At 47.9% G+C, this 15,259-nt stretch overlaps 1 protein-coding gene across 1 annotated transcript in view; it reads left to right on the top strand.

Annotated features, from left to right (window-relative positions):
• DDX31 (DEAD-box helicase 31) overlaps positions 1 to 15,259 on the top strand; it is a 79,368-nt gene that overhangs the window by 54,991 nt on the left and 9,118 nt on the right. Inside the window, 1 exon segment of the mRNA XM_025359266.1 lies at positions 5,016 to 5,184. Coding sequence (XP_025215051.1) covers positions 5,016 to 5,184 — 169 coding nt within the window.

The following is a 15,259-nucleotide window of genomic DNA, read 5'->3' on the forward strand; positions in this document are numbered from 1 at the left end:
TGAGCAAAAACCTGAAGTGGGATGAGCCCCGTGGCTCTCTAAAGGAAAGGCCTTCTGGGCAGTGGGAGCCGGTGCAGAAGAGCTCAAGGAAGGCAGTGTGGATGGAAAGGGGGTGCTGACCAAGGCAGAATCACGTAGGACTTTGGGTCTTCGTCAGAATGAAGGGGGAGCAGAAGTGTGGTGGGATCTGACTTAGGTTTGAAAGATACCGTCTGGCTGCTGTGTGAGAATAGACTAGTGGGGGTCAAAGGTAAAAGCTGGGAGACTGGCTGAGGAGCAATTGTGATCACCAGGAAACATAGATGATAAAAATGGGTTAGTCAGCAAATATTTTCAAGGACCTCTTACATACCTTTAGCACATTATAATTGCAATTCTTGGTTGTCATCATTAAAAATCAGAACCACACAGGGTAAAAGATGAAGTCCCAGTAATTGCCACTGTATATACACTATATATCCTTCTAGACTTTTCTCTAATAATATCCTGTCTTAGCATTTCCCTAAAGTGAATTCAACAATTCCCAAGGGTTTTCCTACCTTGCTACCTCTAGAGGAGTGTTGCTCTGTCTCTCAAGAGGAATAGGGTCTTTGTCACAGTGTAACTTTACAGAGTTTGGACCTTTGATGAAAGTTAGGCAAATTCAACTGGCTGTGCAGTACATAACAAGGTGTTGTGCCACTGAATTCCAGGGCTGGTATCAAAGTTGCAATGGGAAGAAAGAAATCAAACCCACACTGTCACCTTCGATTTTGGTGTCAGTGATGCCTCAGATATTTTGGCAAGACTACAACTATTTCAAGGTGTCTGGGTCTTCGGAGTAGAAGTTACAGTAATTCTTAAAGGATGTGGTTTTGGGTTTTCTCTCACCGTCATTACCGTTGAACTTGTTAATACCATGAAACAAGCAGAGTCACTTGTCTTTTGTTTAAGGAATATTGGAACAGGGTCACTTCCCAATGTTTGTGTACCATGAAGGAAATAAACGTATCATGTCTCTTATTTGCTAATCGATTTCCACACCAGATTGATGATGGCGTGGGGCACCGCCGCCTCTTACAGAGCTCAGTCACCCCATTTCAGACATAAGTCTTGCCACCATTCCTTCTCTCCTGTTTCTCAGGACTAAGTTTTGGAGGCTTGAGAGAGTACACACGTATTTTACACCCTAAATGTATTGAATTTACAACATAGGAACAGCCACTCCACCCCCATAGGTGGAGACAGTCTTTTGCATTTCAATCTGCATATGCAAATTCCACACTATTGACTTGCTTCCCTTTTATGCCATTTCAGAACTCACCTCATGAATAATTAACAAAGCAGCTGGCTTTTGCCTTGATGGCAGAAAACTAGTTAGAAACTGGGCCAAGTATGTATTTGTTTTCCTTTTGCGTTTTCGGACCCAGTCATTGTTAATAACCAGCATTTAATTGTCAGTTTCCAGAAGCAGTTACCCCTTTTTTCCTCTGTTTTCTTGCATCTTTTAGCTAGGGATTCAAGTTGTAAGAAGAGTGGTAACATAAGTTTGCATTCCAGACTCCTGAACAAAAATTTTGGAAGCTAGAGTCCTCTGCCTGCAAATGACCATTGCTCCTGTGGCTTAATGCTCTCCGTCTTCGGGTCTCCCTGCAGACCAGAAACTCCATGTAGGATTTATGCCTGTTTGGAAGGGATACTTCTCAAAGTCTAGAAAACCCATACCAGTGATGACAAGTCATTCTTCTCCCCTCAGTGGGGTCAGAGCTAGGCTGGGCACTTTACCAAATGCTTTGTCTTTAAGAGAACAGCAGGCAACCTCCTTGCCTACATCCTTTCCATAGTTGTCACTGTAGGGGTTGGGTGGGAAGATCCATGTGCCTTTATTCCGCACTGAAGGGTGCTCTTGTGGGAGTGGGGGCTGGGGTTGGGAGGAGCAGAGATGATCTTCACCTTCCAGGCTGGAGCTTTGTTTATTTCTGACTCCTTCATCTTACGAGTCATCATAAGATACCACTAGTTTCTGATCCAAATGTCCAGGAATGAGAAAGGACGATGTGTCCATGCGAGATACTAGAAAACAGATTTGCCGTAATTCAGGCACCTTAAGTGGTTGGCAAGAAATAGCAATCAGTGACTGCAAAGTGCTGAACTCTGGTGGCCTGTAGCTTCATCCATCACCCCAAATAAATGTCTACTTTCATTACTTCTCCACTTTCCGCTTGTGTGGGTCCCACAGCCCCTGTTCCTTCTGCACATTCTAGACACTGCCAACATAAGCCACTTCCTGCTCCTTGAAAGGTCCTGCAGACAGCTGCTGCAGCATCTGAAATTCCTGCTTCTCTGAATTATCCAAACATGGGAGTCCATGCAAGTATGTGAGGACAACCAACTGTCGCTGTCCCGGTGAGACAGGAGCCTTGAGGACAAGGAGGGTTAGTAAAGATATGCAGTGTGAAATGCTGCCTGACCAGTTGTCTGGGGAGAAAACACTCGCTGCCACATCTTGGCAAACTCATTATCCCTGTAAAGCTGTTAGCTGGGCACCTACGTCTCCAGGGACAGATGCTCTCAGCGCTCGGCTCATAGGATTGGTGGAGAGAAGGAGAGGAAGAGAGGTGACCAGGGTGGAAGCCCAGGGGCTCATCTGCTTACACAGAAGAGAGGCAGGAAATGAGGAGACCTAGAGTGGGATTTGGCTGACTGAGGTTTTAAAAGCGCAGGCTCTTGGTTTGGTTTCGGCTTGACTTGGTTTCAGTCTCGTCTTTTTTTAGACCCGAGTAAGTGTTGAGGGTTGGGGAAAGACAGAGGTGGAGGAGAAGAGGGTTGAATCTCCTGGGTCACGTAGCAGTAGAGCCTTTCCCTCTGAGGGCTTGGCTGTGGGGCTCTGTGTCTAGTGGTATCAGAACCCTCCAGATAGTACAGACCATTTGAAGCGTTAAAGATTTTCCTTGAAAATGTCCCTGGTTATTAAAAAGGGGAGTAAGCACAGATTTAAGAGTGGGGTACAGAGGAGTTGCCTTGGTTATTATTGCTCATCGATTGGGAAAAGGAGTTCACTTTACTCAGTAAATAGAGCTTTGATGGATTCCCCAGGATCCTTCCAGGAGCTGATCTGCTAAAATGACACTTTTTATTACTGTTCATAAACGCCAATCTCCAGGTGCTGCTGGGATATTATGTTTAAGCTGTGGGCAAACTTGCCAGTCCAGTGGCTCAACAAGGAGAGTGAGGAAGTGAAGGCTGGTGTTCAGTGCTTGCCTCTATCAGACACCGTCGGCTGGGCTCTGGCTCAGCTGGCGGAAGACCAGGATTGGAGGTGAAGAGAGCAGTGGCAGGAATGGCGGGGAGTGCTTTGCAGAACGTTCCCCTCCTTCCTTGTTGGAGTGAGAAGTGGGTGGACACTCGGTTTTCATTGTTACTTCCAGAGATATTCAAGGGGGAACCCAATCTAATCTTTTCTCAAGGGAATGCCTAGTTAAGTAGACCAAAGCTCCACCCTCCTGGGAATGAATCTGGCCCTTTTCTGGGGGAGGTGGGACCTACAACAAGGACCCCCTTTTCTGAGTGTAATTTAATTTTCTTTGAGATGGAGTTTGGCTCTTGCCCTCCCAGGCTGGAGTGCAGTGGCACGATCTCCACTCACTCCAACCTCCGCCTCCCAGGTTCAAGTGATTCTCCTGCCCCAGCCTCCCGAGTAGCTGGAATTACAGGCGCCTGCCACCAGGCCTGGCTAATTTTTGCATTTTTAGTAGACAGGATTTCACCATGTTGGCCTGTCTGGTCTCAAACTCCTGACCTCAGGTGACCCACCCACCTCAGCCTCCCAAAGTGCTGAGATTACAGGCGTGAGCCACCGCACCTGGCCGCTTTTCTTAATTTTAAAATGGGACTGAAACTTTCCTGACAGAATGTTTGATAAACATCCCTAAATTGTTGTCAGTCCTCAAGAGACTATTTTAGAGACTTAATAATTTTATTTCTCCTTTAAAATTTGTTTTCATTCCCTTTTTTACACATTCTTTGAGTAAGAAGCACTGTATTGGTTAATCCTGGATACTTTTAGAACGAACTTGGTTTTAAAATCCCATGAGGAAGGCTGGGTGAGATGGCTCACACTTGTAATCCCAAGCACTTTGAGAGGCTGAGGCGGGAGGACCACTTGAGATCAGGAGTTCAAGACCAACCTGGGCAACATAGTGAAACCCTGTCTCTACAAAAATAAAAATTTAAAAATTAGCCTGTAGTCCCAGCTACTCAGGAGGCTGAGGCACGAGGATTACTTGAACCCAGGAGTTTGAGGCTACAGTGAGCTATGATCACGTCACTGTGCTGTAGTCTGGACAACACAGTGAGACCCCACCTCTTAAACAAATTTTAAATTTAAAAAGTCCCATAAGTACACAGAAAAGCTGGTATCAGGGATTGCCTGTGGATTGGGGAGCTGGAGGTGGGGCTTGTGGTGAAGGGGGCATTGGTGGTAATGTCATTCATTCATAGTAAACATGACAGTCATAATGAAGCCTTTTGAACTTTGTGAATTTTGTAACACACTAGCATGCATTAACTATTCAAAAGTAAGTAAAATTTAATTAGGAAAAATGTGTTAATGTAAATGTCTAATTCTCATTTTCATAAGAAAGCGATGTCCTGTGTTGATCATTTCTTAGTTTCTTCACCCATTCTCTCTTTTCACTCGTTTACACAACAGACATCTACCAACTGCCGGCCAGTACCAGGTGCTGTGCTGGGCCTCACCCTGTTGGATTGTTAGAAGCTCTGTGGTCAAATCTGAAATTTTACTGGGCATATTCAAGTAATAATTGTGGTCCCCTGTAGTTTTTTTCTTTTTGTTGTTTAGGAATTGAAGAAATACACAGAAGTCTAGATTTTAGTTGTTTGTATATGTTGTAATTGTCATGTTTCGTTGCCTGGCAAGATAAAGTACAGAAGATAACCATTAGGCCAGGCACTTTGGAGCTTGGAGACCCCGGTCCTGACAGCCTCCCTCCCCACTCCCTTTTCTTTTCTTTCAGCTCTGCAGTCCTTCATCCAAGCCTATGCCACCTACCCCAGGGAACTGAAGCACATCTTCCATGTCCGATCCCTCCACCTTGGGCATGTGGCGAAGAGCTTCGGGCTGAGAGATGCCCCCAGGAATCTTAGTGCCTTGACTAGAAAGAAAAGGAAAGCACACCTAAAAAGGTAAGATGAGCTGAATTCGTCCCGTGACGGGGCTAGAGAGCTCCGTTCACATGAGCACCAGTGAGGTGAAGTGCTAGCTGCCATGCTCACCGCAACTCTCTTCTCACTCATACCTGCCCTTCTCCCAATAAACAAGCACTTGGAATGAGAAGAAAGCCCCTCATCTTGCCGAAATTCAGGGGTGCCTCCTTTTGGGCCCAAATGTGGTGGGGTTCATAGGACTCGCTGTAGTCGGAGCTTTAGCTGTGCTGCGGTCCGCCCTGGCAAGCATCCGAGATGTGTATGACACATTCTGGTGTGTTCTGTGTGACGAGCCCTAGGAGCATACTTTGTTCCAGTGAGATGGAAGGGCCGAGTGCCCAAGCCTCAGATTCCAGGAGCTGCCGAAGCCCAAATCCTTAACAGGCTGGCGTTGGGGTCAGCACTGGGCTCCTTACTGCTGAGTTGCACCTCCAGTGGTGAGCACTCATCAAGGCAAGCGCGGTGAGCCCTTCCCCTTTCCTCCCACAAAGAGCGTGTTCAGGACTGTCCAGAGGTCCTGGGGAGAGGAGGGGGAGAGGAAGGGGGGTATTGCCCTGTTCGAGGCTGGGCTCTGAGTCTGCACGGTGCTGAGATGATTTCCCTCAGCACGCTACATTTGTAAAAGGCTTTCTTCCTCTTCTCAAAGACATGTTCTTTTAGTACCAGCCTCAGCCCCTCACAGGAGCGAGAGTGCTTGAGGCCCTGTGAGCTACTCATGTCAGAACTTTGGGGTGGATGGTCTCATTGTTTATGTGGGAAGGGTCCGTCGAACAAATGTTTGGGGCACAGAGACTTTTTTCTCACCTGCCCTGATTTCCAGGTTCAATCCCAGAATGTTCTGGATGGTTAGTTCGCATTGTTTATCCTCCCTTTTCCACGTTAATTTACAAACGCCACAGGCTCCCCCACTGACTCAGGGAATCTGCAGGAAGGACCACTCTGCACTGCCTGTTCCCACACGATGTCTGGCTTGCCTGTTCACCAGGAAGTGTCGAGTATTCCATCAACTTTGTCAGGGCCCCGTTTCTCTAGCCTGTCACGGCAAAGACAGAGGGACCACCCAGTGGAGGAAAGTGACCATTGGTCTTGCAATCAGGGAACTTGGATTGAAGTCAGCTCTGTTGTGATGTGAGTTTGGGGCCATGCCTTTTCTTAACGTCTCAGAGCCTCGATCTCAACTACACTATATGGAGAAGAAAATCCATATTTTTAGTTACTTCACAAGATTGTCTTGAGAATCAAAATCAGGTGATTCCTGTAATCCTAGCACGTTGGGAAGCCCAGGCAGGCAGATTGCTTGCGGTCAGGAGTTAGAGACTAGCCCGGGCAACATAGTGAGACCCTGTCTCTACAGAAGAAGAAAAAAAAGATGAGGTGACTTGTGAATATGCCTTTTGAACCATACAGGGCCCTACAGATGAAGATCCTTACAAGCTAAAAAGCATATTCGGGGACATCCAACTTGACCTCTCTGGGGGACTTCGTACCTCCAAGTATCATTGGAATGGATAGAATGTTGCCTAATTCTGTTCCCAGTTTTGGAATTTTTAAGATGCTTGATTCTTTTCTGATACTAATACTCTCACATAAGACAATGCTCCAGTAATTCTTTGAGGAAAAACAAACAGTTTCCATGTGCTGCTGTACTGCAGTGCCTAGATGAGCGTGGATGTGTCCTTCTCTGGTTCCTTCTAGGCCATTTTGAGGTTCAGGGGTGCAGAGCAGGGCTGCAGCCCAGAGATGTTTCTGCTCGTCCTCTGCTAGAGCCAGGCTGTCCTCCCAGAGGGCCAAGACGCCTCCGCTCTACTCCCAGGCGCTCTTGACTGGGCCAGGAGTCTAGGCTGCAGGGCCTGGGAACTGGGTTCCTGTCTTAGGATCTGCTGTCCCCGGTACCCATGCATGTTAACTTTGAGTGTGGGGTGAAACCATGAGGCTTCACAGCTAGTGACTAAGAGTAGCCTCATCAGAAGCCTGACCATTTTGTCACCGTCTCGGCAATGGTGATACTTTGAGGGCGGAGGAAGAGACCTGCCAAATGATTACTGTTAAGAAACACACATCTGGCCAGGCACGGTGGATCACGAGGTCAGGAGTCCAAGACCAGCCTGGCCAAGATGGTGAAACCCCATCTCTACCAAAACTACAAAAATCAGCCGGGCGTGGTGACAGGCACCTGTAATTCCAGCTACTCGGGAGGCTGAGGCAGGAGAATCACTTGAACCTGGACGGCAGAGGTTGCAGTGAGCCGCACCACTGCACTCCAGCCTGGGCGACAGAGTAAGACACTGTCTCAAAAAAAAAAAAAAAAGGAAACACATCTTTGTTTATTCCTCTTCCCTGAAAATAAATGCAATCCCAAGATTTCATAGTTAGCAGATGATGTGCCTTTATGACTGGAGATTTCATTAGCAAGTGTTAATCCAGATAGCAGCTCCTCAGACCGGCCCAGCTCCTGGAAAGCAGAGAGGAGGCCTGTGGGCGGGGGAGTTGGAGGCAGCATTGTCCTTACCTTGAGAAGCCGCTAGGGAGAGAGCAGCCCGCCGCCTCCTGCCCCAGCTGACCCTCGCTAGCAGATGGGCACCAAGACCACGATACCCCTGTGAGCAGGGGATTTAACAGGGCTTTATTTAGGGAAGAATGGGCTGATTAGCCGATAAAGAGCATGTAAGATGGCATGGGGCAGCCTTTGATGTCTGGCTGGCGCAGCAGGGAGCCGGGCGGTGAGTGACAGCAGTGTGTCACAGGATTACTCCGCCCGTGACAATGCCTCTCTCTGTTCTTGCCATGTCCCCACTCTGTTACAGCTACTTTTTCCGTTGTTATGCCCTTCTTTTGAAGGCATTTCTCTTCACACTCCTTAGATCCTCCCCCCACCCCTGCCTTTCGAAGGCAGACGGGCACTCGAGGATACAGTAGATACCTTTTTTTTTTTTATTTGGGGAAATCTTGTCACTCCTGGAGGAGGAATGACTTTGCAGCTAATCTGCACATGGACCGTATAATTGTGGTCAGGGTAAGCGGCAGAGGAAACTTGACAGATTTTCCACACCTCAGTCAGGGTTTGAGCAAATGCCAGTTGCTGCTTTTTGAGGACTGGAAAGAAAAGTCCATTAAACCCCACAAAGTGTGAGAGTTATGCTGTGGTCACAATTATTGTTCTGAGCTGAAACGTCTCCTCTGAAATCCATCTGTCAAGAAAGAGAATGGGTTCCTTATGTTTTGTATGGGTGAATAAAATAATGGCACTAAATTCTCTAAACTATTCTGCATTCCATTTTACAGTGTTTACTGCCTAGAATAATTATATATTATGTGCAAACCTGTGATATCTGCAAACCAAATCCATCAGACTAACAGAAGCCTGTCTCACCTGTCATATGCCAAGCGGGAGCTCAGGCGGCTGTTAGAATGGGGATCGGGAGCAGGTTAGAGAGGAGGCTGTTTGGCTGGTCCGTGCGATGGGAGAGGGACCCTTCGTCTCTTACTGCCTTTAGTCCTTCACTCGACCACTTTTCAGAAAAGGAAAATAGTTCATGGCCCCAAATGAGATCTTAATAACTAGGTTCCTGTCGACTTCTCCAGCGCTCAGTTCTGAAAGGGAACAGTAAATATCTTCCCCTACACACAGAAATACAGTCATAGTCACAAAAACTCTTCTGACACCTACACGCAAACCTGTCAGAACAGCCCCCACCCCAAACACTGACATAGACGTGTACACAGATAGTTGGTGCTATCGGTAAAATATTGAGTGGCCCCCTTAGCAACATCCGTCACGAAAACAGCATTTTTCCTTCCGTGAAATGCAGTTCTTATTTTGAAGCTATAGTAGATTCAGCAGTTCCTGAGTAGCAAAGGTAACATATCCTTCCAAAATCTCCATCTTTCCAGGAGATGCTGAGACTCAGCTCTCTCTGCTGGGAGAGGCAGAATTGTGTTGTTTGCCAGGTGTCTGTCTGTCTGTCTCTCTAGGTCGTCACACGAGCAGAACATGTCAGGAACAGTGAGCAGGCAGGCACGCTCAATAGGGCCATGATTCTCTCTCATTTCGCCGCCACTCTGCGGAAAATGGCTCAATGCTATAGAAACGATGTGCCTTAAGTTCTTAGTGTTAGGCTGGGCACCGTGGCTCACACCTGTAGTCCTAGTGCTTTGGGAGGCCAAGCCCAGGAGGTCAAGGCTGCAGCGAACTGTGGTCACTGTACCACTGTTCTCCAGCATGGGTGACAGTGAGACACCATCTCTAAAAAATAAAAACAAATTTTAAAAATGTTTAAAGGTCTTGCTGATACTGTGACAGTATGAAAGAGTGAGTCTGCTGTTTTTAAACCACCCTGTTTTATGTGAATTATATGCTGTGCTCACGTACTAGTAGTTTTTGCCCAGACGATTCGGTTTACAGTACCTAAGACTGGTTTTACCCCTTACTTCTGCCACCTGCCTTTCTAATGTTGTTCTTAGAGCTTAGAAACATCTGGGACATCTTCATTATCAGTAGTGCAATAATTTTGTCCCCCTATTCCCAGCTTCCTCTTTAAAATTACTAGACAAACAGCAGTTTGAATGGTTGGAAAATAGTTTTATTTGCATAAATTTTCTCAAGTCAGCCTAGCCCAAATGTTACCTGGTAGCTCCTAATTTTATCAAATAGGGTATAGAGTCTAAACTGGGGCCCTCCTACCCCTTAGTACCTGGTAGATCTGGGCGTGCTAAGTCAGTGCTCAGCAGGCCCTGATCATTAGGAAGAGGGAAAGTGGGACCAGAACCAGCGCACCCTGTGGCTTGTGTGCCAGGCCCTGCAGAGGATTTCCTTAATCTCCCACACTTCAGAAGTTTTAGAAGTCATTTATTTTCTAAAATAAACATCCTCGTGGAAATCATACACACCAGTCACCCCTTCCTCATAGATAGGACAGGTTCACAGATTTTTCCTGTCTGAATTATCACAAATGCTTCCAATTTGAAATTTTGCAAAGCTCTGGTTTGGGCCATTTTTCATCTTGGAAGGCCTGTGCTGTGTTGTTCTCTGATTCTCACCCTTGCTCATTCAGCGGTTGTCTAATACCTTGGAAGAGCTAACTGTGTGGAATAGAGCTCTGGCTTGAGGAGTCCGTACCCCCGTTAGCCCTCTCCCTTGCCCCTCTCTGGTTTCTTACATGCCGATTCTGGGAGAATCACAGTGATGACATCTGGGTTTGAATCACACAGACACCGGGATTGAATCCTGGCTGGGCCACTTGCAGTCTGTGTGCCTCGGGACAAGTCACTCAGCGTCTCTGTGCCTGGGTTCTCTGGCCTCAAAGGGGAGGTACCCAAGTCGCCCTTTCATCGTGGGGGTCAAGCCAGAAGATGCCTGGAAACAGCGTGGTGTGCAGCACGGGAATAAGCGGGAGCACCCGGTGGATCATCACAGCGACCATATTATCACGTTGCTGCTTCCCCCAGCCCCCACCATTGTCGCAAATACCCGTGGAACCGAGAATAAGAAAAGTGCCTTGTAGCACCCTGGAACTTTTCTTATCAGGAACAACCTTGAAAACATGGAACCGGGTCCCTCAAAGACGAGCATTAAGAAGCTGCAGCTGCATCTCCCTGTAAAGCAATATTTTCATCATTAGAGCAGCTTGCCTGCCAATTTTTATGTGGCATTTACAACCTCCCTAATATCACTTAATTAGCTGAAGGCAAACCTGGAATCTTGCCCACTGTGAAAACTTTCTCGATTTCATTGAGCCAGTTAGCATTCTGTAAAAAGACAGATTGGCCAAACATGAGATGAGAGGCTGGACGAAACCACGCTTGGAGACATGAGGATTTCTCCGTGTAAATCCACTGCACCTGAGTCAGTGCTCATCTACTCCGTCTCAGCCGCGTCCAACACTGTTGATCCCTCCGGCCTCCTTAAACCGGTCTCTTCCCTCCACTTCCCAAACGCTGTCTTTATAAATAACAGCCCTCAGCGCCCCCCGGCACTCCATCTGAACCTCTGAAAGTCTCCCACCGAGTCTGCCTGTGGCCACGGTGCCACAGCCAGCCAGCACCTCCACAGCCCTCACCCCGTCTTGCCCTGGCTTAGCACCTTTCAGTGGCATCCTGTTAGGCTTTGATTAGAGCAAGCCACAACAAACCCCCCTCCTCACAAAGGCCCCAGCCTTTGCTGACTGTTCAGCCTCATCCAACACCCCTGTTTCTTATCCTCTCCTCAGAGCCTTTGCCTGAACATATCCTGGGCCTGGACCTCTCCCCTCCCTGCGGTGCCCTCCCCAGCCAAGCAGACACCCTCACGCCTCTGTGCCCTGACCCTGGTCTGTCGTGGTGGCAGCTTTACATCTGCTGATGGTGTTATTTGTATGTGTGGTCAGCGTCTGCCCCTCCTCGAAAGTGTAGCTTAGAGAACAGACCCCGCCTGGTTTTTGCTCATCATACAGGTTGGGTATTTCTCATCCAGAATGCTTGGGGACCAGAAGTATGTCAGGTTTCAGTGTTTTCAGATTTTGTAGTGTTTGCGTTGTACAGGTTTTTTGAGCACCCAGACCCTGAAATCTGCAGTGCTGCAGTGAGCATTTCCTTTTAGTGTCATGCATCATGCCGGTGCTCAGAAAGCCTTGGAATTTGGAGCATATCGGTTTTCAGATTTGAGATGTTCAACCCGAGTGCCCAGCACCTATCACAGAACCTGGCACATAGTAGGTGCTCAGTAAATTTTTTGTAATAGATCAGTAGAAACCAAAATGTCCTATAATTCTGAGAGGAAGTGTGAAAAGGAAAAGAAAAGAAGGAATTGTTCTGACATGAAAAGGAGGTAAATCCCTCTTTATTGTGTAGTGAATTTGGAAAACAGCAAACCCTGCCTGGTGGGAAAGTCGTCTTTCAGACTCCATGGGCCGCTTGTCGGTCATTCTGTCCTAAGAAAACAGGCCTGGGGTTGGGATCTCCTTCCTCTACATAAAGGAATCCTCAGGAAGGACAGCATTCCCCCTACCGATGCCCCTTGTGGTCAAGCCGCTGGTTCTGTTCCCCAGTGAAGGAGGCCTGGGATCAGCCCACAGCGCAGAGATGAATGGGCTCAGGAGTAGGGCCTCCACCCCACCTAGACAAGGCCAGAGCACGCATCCAGGCAGAGAGAGGTCACTAGGCCTTGCCGGAAGACCAGAGCAAAACAGTTAGGACCACCAGAAGTAGCCATGAGGACAGATATGGCAGTATATGGGGAAACAGAATGTGCTCTGGAAATCTGCTGGGGAATCGTATGAAAATGCTCTGCCCAGGCTCCAACCCAGGAGACCGTGGTTCCATAAAATCTAAAATTATGAAGGGTGAGATAGAAGTGACCGTGAACTTGACCCAGGGACAGTCCCTGGGAACTTGAAAGAAATGTGGTCCTCAGGGCAGATGATGAAATGTTCTCCTTCACATGGCAGGGCAGCGAGGTGCTGGCTAAATATATCCGTAAAGATGAGGTAGGATTAATCAGTGATTTTTTATGTAGACCATGGGCTAGCTGCACAGATAATAGCCAAGAACATTCTCTCGTGGCCTCTGTCAAGGGAGGCAGGCTGGCACCTCTGGGGTCCATGCTGGATCATCATGTCTTTAGGACATTTGTCTTAAGAATAAACTCTCGTTCAGCGTGGAGCAAGGGATCGGAGCACTACTGTGGAAGGCAACTGCGTTTCTTCTGAGTGGGGAACACCGGCCTGTAGTCACTCAGGGACCGTTTGTCAGATGAATCCATCTGTTGGTTATAGAGTTCACGCACGTCGTGTTCACAGGCAACTCCAAATGGGTTGCACGGTGTGGGCACACGCTCCAGCAGGGGGTCTGCCCTTCCCCTCTCAGCACACCCCATGCAAAGCCAGTTTCCACTGCTTTACCTTCTTTCTATGGTCGGGTACTGTGGGCCTTACTTTTCGGGCTCTGGTTTAATTACAGCTGTGCACACGCAGCTTTCTACATTTGGCCTTTTGCTTCCACCATGATTTTTTTCTATCTGACACCATGCAATTACCAGCTTTCTGCCTCCTCGTGGAACAAACCCACCCTCCTCCCCACCCTGCTAATGAGGCGATTAGAGGATTTCATAGTGACCCTGAGCTTCCTCCACACCTGGGTCACCTGCAGACAGCGGGAACCACAGGGCATGCTTTCAGTCATGCAGTCAGGGCTGACAACAAAGAACAGGAACCCAGCCAGCCTCTCCCGGGACGATGCTGGAGACGGGCACATCCGCTGCTGGAGCTGCCCAAGCACTGGAATTAGAAGATGTGGCTGGCCTAGCACTAACTGCTAGATGCCAGATGCGGCTGCGTGCAACAGGAGAGTACCAGCTCTTCATTAGCTCGTCCTCGCTCCGAGCTCTTCTAGTTCATATCATGTGAGAGATCAAGAAAGAACATGACAGTCCCCCAGGTCTCCCCTTGCTGCACACAGGGTAGTTTTAGTCATCCCAAACCCCTCCTGTATTACAGCCGACTACCTACTCTCCTCTTCTAATCTAACACTGCTTTCATTAAGCTGCTCCCTGCAATAGGAAGGTGTGTATCCGGGGCCCCTCCACCCTCTTCTTAATGATGTCAGAACCTTTCCATCGTGTTATAACCTATACGAAATGACTTCAAGTCTTTTTCAAATATCTCCATGTTGGTCCCAGTGTTACAGCTACAGTCCAAAATGTAGAGTAATTCGTTAACTACTTAATAGTCAAAATGAGGGATACAGTTGAGAACCAGCATCCCAGAGCGACAGCATGTGACACTTTGTGCATGTCAGTTTTAAGTGCTCGCGGCGGTGGTGGCAGCATCTCTTTTGAGGGCTTATGTGTGTTCTCTGCCGAGCTGAGTCCTCCATGCACATTATCTCAGTGAGGCCTCACCCAGACCCTGTGACCAAGGCAGGATCCTCAGTGGCCAGTGTAGAACTCGGAGCGTGGTCATGTGGTTCTGAGTCTGAGAGACCCTGAAGCCCAAACTCTCAGCCAAGGGCTGTGTCCGCTTTCTCACCTGCCCCGTCTGGAAGCTGCTGGTTTATAGAGTCTGTGTTGGGCGAAATAGCAAGTATATGAACCCAAGGAGATAACTACTCATGTAACCAAAGAAATGGCCTTAAAGTAGGAGCTGTTTTGGTTGTGTGTATGGAAGAATTTGGTTTGAAACTGTCACAGTATCTTCGTAATGGGCAGTGTGATGAATGCTTTACTACATTAGCTTATTAATCCTTTTGTTAGTGAATAAACTGGGACTTAGAGAGTTGAGTACCTCGGCCAGACTTCCAAGAGTGGGTCGTAGATGTTTTCTACTCTTTGGGGAAATCATTGGAACAACTTTGAGAAGAGACAGTCATAAGCAAGATTTGGATCTGACTTTTTTTCCAGTTTCCTCTAGGTCTGGAAGCAGTACGGTACAGTGCTAGGAGCGTGGGTTTTGAAGCCCACATTCCTGAGTTTGATCCCAACCGTAGCACTCAGCAACAGCTTAGCTGCAAAATGGAGGTGCTGTCAGGTTGTCGTGTAGGGTGTAGGGTGTGGGGAACGGTAAGGAATGTGCAGCCTTAGCTCAGGGCTGATCTCAGAGTGGGTGTTTGATAAACAGCGGTTCCTCTGCCCTGTCTCACTTCCTTTCTTTGATCTGTAAATAAAAAGATGGAAACTACGTAGTCTTCCCTGAGTCTGCCCAGCCTGGCCCAGTCTGGTCCCGTAGGTCCCATTGCACCTCTCATGGTTAGTGTGGCCTCTGCTTCAGCACCCCTGGCGTCCCAGTGCCTTGTAGCCCCCAGGGCTGTCCATTCATGGACCTGGCTTGCCATTAGAGCTGCTGAGAATGAACCAGAATTCACGACTTTCATTTTCCACCCTTTGGTCTTATTTCCACTGTTTGGCCTCTGTGAGATTCAAATACTGTGTGTACATGATGTGCAAACATAGAAGGTGGTGTTAACGATCAGACCAGGCCTTAGTTCACATGGCAGTGTGCCACAAATCTGAGGATGACTCTTGTCTCCTCCCCTTTTCTCCTTCTCATGCTGTTAATAATAACAGTAGTCAGTATTTACTGAGTAC

Source organism: Theropithecus gelada, chromosome 15, assembly GCF_003255815.1.
Source record: "Theropithecus gelada isolate Dixy chromosome 15, Tgel_1.0, whole genome shotgun sequence".
Taxonomy (NCBI): Eukaryota; Metazoa; Chordata; class Mammalia; order Primates; family Cercopithecidae; genus Theropithecus; species Theropithecus gelada.